Source organism: Clytia hemisphaerica, unplaced genomic scaffold (genome assembly GCF_902728285.1).
Source record: "Clytia hemisphaerica strain Z4C2 unplaced genomic scaffold, Clytia hemisphaerica genome assembly, whole genome shotgun sequence".
NCBI classification, from domain to species: Eukaryota; Metazoa; Cnidaria; class Hydrozoa; order Leptothecata; family Clytiidae; genus Clytia; species Clytia hemisphaerica.
The window spans coordinates 20,150-26,914 of record NW_027104282.1 but is presented as its reverse complement, the minus strand read 5'-3'; the positions used below and the strand labels follow the sequence as shown (position 1 = coordinate 26,914).

Here is a 6,765-nt window from a genome sequence, read left to right as displayed (position 1 = left end):
TAGGAAGTCTAATTTCATAGTTTTACGTTTCAAGATTTCAAAAAATTTTCGGCCTGACGGCCGACAACTCGGAATTTTATTACATATATGTACATGTCATACTAACATTATTTGGGCATCATCGCCTTGCCCTTTTGGTTTGTAGCATTGAGCTACATGAGGGAAGTAGATTAGTGGCTTTCACAGCTCATCAGAGTGGTTTGAAAAAGTACTTTTTAGAAAGAAATTTGTCAAAACAAAGTGTCTTTTAGCTAAAATGGTGGTGAAAAACATCGAAATTTTCTCCCGTCGGCGCAAACCATGGTTGTGCCTCCTTAGTCTACTAATATCTTATAAATTACATACACAGAGCTTTGACAGACCCTCGAAAACCTGAAAAATATAGGTTTATAGAGAAATTTCAAACTCAGAGAATTTTACTTTTCAGACTCCTTTTAACAACAGAATAGCTTGTATTTTAGGGTCTCGAGTACTTGATCTTCAAAATTTTCTCCCTTCGGGGCCAACCATGGTGGCCCCTCAGGATATTTTGAATAATTGAGAAGCCTCTGTAATGTAGGGAGATTGTGTATCAGGGAAAATAAGCCGTAATTTTCTCCCAAAACTTAGGGAAACTCAGAGAAAATAACTCGTTAATTCTTATTTTAACCCTGGACTATCACACTACCATTTTGATTGACGTTTACACCACGGGTTTTTTTCTTTTGTTTACTTCAGAGAAATTCCGTCGTAACCATGGAAATCGACGGAAAAATTCCCGTGGTGTAAACGTCAATCAAAATGGTAGATCTCCTAAAGGACTATACTCAACTTTACAGGGCTAAACTATTTCCCTTACCTAATTTTGACATAAAAAACTGTCATACAAACAAATAATACTCTTTGTACCGCATCTGTAGGAATTCTTTTTTTGCGTAAATATTTTTCTAGTAGGGGGGGGTGCGAAAAAATATTGGGCCTTATGAGGGGGGGTTCGAAATTTTTTTCCAGGCTAGGGGAGGGGGTGCGAAAGTTTTTTGGGATTTTTCAAAATATCCTCCACTCCCCCCTAGTAGATACTTTCTGACCACTCCCTTATTTCACCGAACCTCCATAAAGTCATTTAAAAAATTAACATAACTGCAATTCATAGATAGCAAATATGAACATGGTGTGGTATGCCCAAGAACAGCCAAGAATGGATGGTCTATTATGAGATTAGCAATACCCTGTCAAACGCAAAAAAAAACAACCTTGAAACCACCACACACACTCTCACCACCACCCTTTCTTCAGCAGAGAAAAAATGAAGGCATAAAAGAACCCTGCTCCAAGAGCTTGCCTAATTTTCCTTGAACAATATTGGGAGCAGCCCCAGCCCACTCTTATTCGTTTGTAGAAAGTAAAATAAAAGAAAATGAGAAAAAAGAAATGCCCTCCAACCAAGGCCTTCTTTCCAAAAACATTCTAAATCCACAGGTGTGTCGGCTCGAGCAGATCCATATTACAAGAAGAACTTCCTACCTTTGGGCTTTAACAGTTTCCGATTCTATACTACATTTGGACGAGTGTGATTTTTTTCGTGCCTTGCGTGCCTTCGTGCCCTTCGTGCCTTTTGAAAAAAAGTTCGTGCCTTTGAAAAAAAAGTTCGTGCCTTTTGAAAAAAAGTTCGTGCCTTTCGAAAAAAAGTTCGTGCCTTTGAAAAAAAAGTTCGTGCCTTTCGAAAAAAAGTTCGTGCCTTTCGAAAAAAAGTTCGTGTCTTTGAAAAAAGTTCCTGCCAACTTGTAAACCTAGGTTAAGATATGTAAACCTAGGTTTACGCATAAGAAACTTAAGTTTACAAAATAGTTTAAACTGAAACTCCCACCCTTTAACACCCTTTGATGTAGGTTGTTTTAAAGTATAGCAAAAAAAGCTCTTGACAATAGTAAATCCCGGACCCGAATAATATGCAAAATCCATCAACGGAAAAAACTCTTTTCTAATGCTCATTCCGAAATTTTAAATTTTCCGGGGGTTTTGTTGTTTGGAATTGCTTAGGTTAGGGTTGCTAGTAACGGCTTGTCACTGTGCCGGGTGCATACTCGGCGCCTTGGGCCCCGCAGGGTTGCTAGTAACGGCTCGAATTTCAGTCAGGTTAAAAAAGGGGCAATTTTACCCATATTATAACAAAACTACCCCCGTTTTTTAAATTATATCATAATTTCTCCCAGTCGTTTAGTCTATAAAATGTCTTAAATCAGCGTGTGGTTTCCAGCTATGGAATTTTTTTACTCAGTTTCGATTGGCTGAAAAAACTAATGCTGATTGGCTTAACGAAATTTTGATTGACAGATTTACAAACCTAGGTTTACAGTCTCTAAACCTATGTTTACACATTAACTTAGGTTTGCAGGCTTCAAACCAAGGTTTAGAGCTGTAAACATAGGTTTAGAGACTGCAAACCTAAGTTTATAGGCTGCAAACCTAAGTTTAGAACTGTAAACCTTGGTTTGCAGTCTTTTTTGTGCATATTGGCTTCCATAAATACGGATTCTTCAAATGATAATAATGTGGAACAAGGTATTTCCGTTAATCAAAAGAACGCGGAAGAAGGCAGTTCCGATGATGACGAGGAGGATGATGATGATATGAGTTTTACTTCCGCGACTTCGGAACCCCTCAAAGATACAGAAGATGCAGCGGATGTTCCAAAGAACGATAATAGTGAAGAGGGAATAGTTGCTGAGGGACAAAACAACGTTCAAACGCCTTCACAACAACCAGATGAGGATGGCAATGATGATTCGGTGACGCAACAGACGGAAGAGGAAGAGACGAAAATGTTATCACCTTTGGAACAGGTTGGAATCGACAAATCCATCTTTGGTAATGATACAGCTAAAGAAGAGACACAGGAAGATTTTTTAACAAAGACGAAGAAAGACGAACAACCACAAGAGGAAGATGAGAGTGCATTGTTCTTTGGCGACTCATCCTCCTCCGCCGCAACAACCACAACGGTTGATGATGCTACGACGGGGAAACAAGAAAATAAAGAAGCGGAAACAAAAGAGACATCGTCCAAAAAATCGGCGTTGTTTTTCGAAGATGACAGTGACGAAGACGATTTTTTCGGTTCAAAGGTGAGAGAGATTTTCCCTTTTTCCTTTTTTTCTTTTGATTCTTCCTCTGACACCACAAAAGTTATATGTGTCACTTCAAAATTCGGTAAAAATATTATTTTTTAAATATCTACTGTTTAAAAGGACATTATTTAACGCTTCCCTACCAATTTCTTACATCTCAATCTTAAGAGAAAGGACAATTTTCACCCCTTCCCGCGTTGCGCGATCTGCTTCGTCAGCGTAAAAGACACGCCTCTTGTCTTATAAATAGAATATTACCATTAACGTTATTGTGACAGGTAAATCTTATTACGTTTACTTCTTTCCTCGCTAATATTTCTTCAATTTAGTCTTCCTCTAAATCAACATCGAAAGCGTCCGCGTTTAGCCGCTCACCACCGCCTTTGTTTGAAGATGACGATGATGACACGAACTGGATTTGAGGGGTTGGAAAATTCGTTTTTAAGATGTTTTGATATTCTTGTTTCTAGTTGACGTTAGATTAGTTTTTGTAATCTATATTATAATACGCTTAAATCGGAACTCTCCCATTCTCGCATGAGGCTTTTTCGCTAGCGATTTTTAAATACACGGCAATTTTTTTCGCGCCTTTTTGATTGTATATTCAATTCTATTCGCCAAGTGCACTTCCATTCAAGAGAGCACATTTCTCTTTGATGGAGAAACACAACTGACTGTGCAATAGCACTATCAGCATAATTTATAGTTTTAAAAAAAAAAGTTTATGTCGGTTATGAAATAATTTTGATTCACATGGGAATACGTCGAAGATAAAATTTGAGTTTTCAAAAAGACATCATATTTATGATTACCCTTCAGATTAATAAAGCTTCGATGACATTTCCCTTCTATTTGATACTCTGATAAAAACATTTCAATTTAATGGACTTGACAATATGAGAAAAGTTGATGACTTATTCCCAATTCAATTATGAAATTTTTAAATCAATGTTTGCTATTTTTTGTTCTATTGAGATAGCAAAATGAAAACGCTTTTACTTACGCATTGAGTTTAATTGTTAAATAATTGTTGACTCTGTTAAGAGGTATTGAAAAAAGGCACTCTTTATATTCCACCGTAAAGCACTGTGGTCTTTGGAGTGATCGGTGTTGCCAAGTACCTCTAATACTGAATTTGAATTTTTATTTGTTTTTTATCTTCATCCTTGCGTGAGGAAAATAATAGTCTTTCCTCTCCCAAAAACCCCCAAAAAAGCACGTTTAAAGTATGACCGATTTCTTGCGAGAAATTTTTAACTCAATTTTCACCAATATTTGCATGAGCATTATTTTTAGCGAGTCAAGAACATTATTGTTTGAAGGTTTTCAACAAAAGAAATTATGACAAATTTATACAATTTAATAAGGAGAAGAAAAATCAAAATTCAACTAAAAATACTTTCACCATATTTTTTAATGTGCATTAATTTTAGTGTCCCCTTAAAAATTTTAAACATCAATTTTTACGAAAAAGGCCTAAATTTAAGAACATTTCTTCTCGCAAAATAAGTACATTTGTATACAAATCCCTACAAGTTTCTGAAAAATAGAAAAGCGAGCGAAGCGAGCGTATTAAAAGGAGTAAGAAGTCGTCTCGGACGACGCCGGGACGGCTAGTTTTATATATCACACCTCACGCATAGCTAGTACGCTCGAGCTTGCTTATCACGCCTCTCTGGTAATTATTTTCAAGTGACGCTCAAAGGTCTGACTTACAAATTTCTTCAAGATCACAGATAATAATATACGCGTTTGTTTTAGAGGAATACTAGAAGCCTAGAGAACACTTGCCGGAGCAATGATAAAAATGTAGGAATTTCTTCTTTTGGAGTTATGCAGGGATACTCTTTCACAAAAATGTTGTTGTAGGTTTTTTAAATAATTTTTTGAATTTTTTTTATAGAAAATTAAGATATTGTATAAATTATGAATTATGAAATTTGTTGATTATGTTATGTGTGGTCTTTATAATTAGCCCCTCCGATTTTTCATTAGATTTTCGCATTTTAGCATTGCCTTATTACATATTCATCTCTCTTTTGATGAATATACGTTGGTTTACTTTAGTTCGGTTTCTCAGGGGCATATAACAAATATATTGATTTAAATTCCTATAGAAATTGTACATAATTATAACCGATTCAATTGTTACAGTTTTTTTTTCAAAGAATATATATTTTTTGTTTCTCTTTTCTAAACAGAGTAACTGTCTGTTACAGTTGACATACCTATTACCTGGCACCCCGAAGTAGCAATTTTCTTCCGACACGTTAAACCTCTGACGGTCGAAAACAAAATTTTCAACATCTTGAAGAGTTTGGAGAACGGAATTTCGCTAGACTGCGTCAATGATTATGGAGCAGGGAGCCTGAACCTTAGTCCGAAGTTTTTGGCAGGTTAAGCCAAAATATTTTTAGGCTTAAGTACCAGAGAAGTTGAACCCGATTGAGAATGTGACTCCGATGGGAGAAATCAACCCTTTTCCTTAAGAACTTTAGCATGGGTGGCCGCCACTCAACCATCGGAAAATCAGATATTGTAAGCCTTTCTTAACGTTTTCAACATGGTGCTACTTTTATAGTGTAGTGTACAGTTTGTGGGAATTTATCGCTTGTTTTATCCTCAGACTTTTGTTGTTTTTTTAGAAATAAACAGAAATAAACTAAATGAAACAATTCATGAATAAATGAAAATGAATGAAAAATGTTGCAGAAATTATAATGACATGATGAATGGTAAAATGTGAGAATGTTCTGGCAATTAAAGGAAGAGACACAGGCTAAAAGGTATAACTAAAGTTCGTTCGCTTTAAGCGTGCACTCTTCTTTGCTGTCATGTGAAAACCAGTCAGCGTGATATGATAAGATTAAATCTTTTGAGAGTGGTTTCCACATGATAGCAAAAAAGAGTGCACAAAACTTTCCCAGCCGCTGTAAAAGCGTCTAAAGTACCTGGTATAAAATTTACTGTTTTACAACAAAATAATTAAAGTCCAATCGCTTTAAGTGTGCACTTTTTATTGCTACCATGTGGAAACCATGTCAGGGTAGTCAAGAGTAATTGGGCTTTAAGAGCACTATTCTTTGCTACTATAGGGAAACCATGTCAGCGTGATTATAGTAATTTCCACGAGAGTGGTTTCCACATGATAGCGAGAAAGAGTGCGCATTGTAGTTGAATGGACTACAATCGTGGTCGAAGTACAGTATATTGAGGTTTTAGTGTATTTTAACGCTTTTCACAATTTAAATTTCGAGTGAGAATTGCTATTTAAACACTTCAACTCTCTTTCATTGAATATTTCGAGTTTGGAGGGGTTCGGTGGCTTCTAGGCTATATTCCAAGCCTTACTGGAGCAAATTTGAGCTTTTAAATAATGAGATCCTAAGGTCCTAAAGCTAAGTCTCATGTTAAAACTCAGAGTTAAACTTTACTTTCCAACTGTAGTTTAACGCGATTAAAAATCATTTGTGGTGTTTAAAATTTCGCAGGGTAATCCCCTTTGTCTCAAATATTTTGTCTATGATTGTAGTTAACAGTACGTTAATTCAATTTTCAGTCAATAAAGGGATTTAAAAGGGAACATTTACGCCTCCTCAATTTTATTACAAATACCTTCGATCTACTTTGGGGTTTGTGACGTGAATCAAAGTAACTG

At 36.0% G+C, this 6,765-nt stretch overlaps 1 protein-coding gene across 1 annotated transcript; it reads left to right on the top strand.

The window, feature by feature from the left end:
- Nucleotides 1-1,410: 1,410 nt before the first annotated feature.
- Nucleotides 1,411-3,596, top strand: LOC136816992 (uncharacterized). The gene is made up of 3 exons (XM_067073337.1): nucleotides 1,411-1,458; nucleotides 2,478-3,104; nucleotides 3,437-3,596. Exons 1-3 carry the CDS (start codon nucleotides 1,411-1,413, stop codon nucleotides 3,527-3,529), a joined length of 768 nt encoding a protein of 255 aa, XP_066929438.1. The 3' UTR covers nucleotides 3,530-3,596.
- Nucleotides 3,597-6,765: the final 3,169 nt, after the last annotated feature.

Excerpts from the sequence above, each read along its gene's own strand:
- LOC136816992 (XM_067073337.1), top strand. The coding sequence starts at position 1,411 with ATGCCCTCCAACCAAGGCCTTCTTTCCAAAAACATTCTAAATCCACAG. Across the intron at positions 1,459-2,477 it reads AAAACATTCTAAATCCACAG|TCTTTTTTGTGCATATTGGC; the intron begins GTGTGTCGGCTC and ends CTTGGTTTGCAG. Across the intron at positions 3,105-3,436 it reads ACGATTTTTTCGGTTCAAAG|TCTTCCTCTAAATCAACATC; the intron begins GTGAGAGAGATT and ends TCTTCAATTTAG.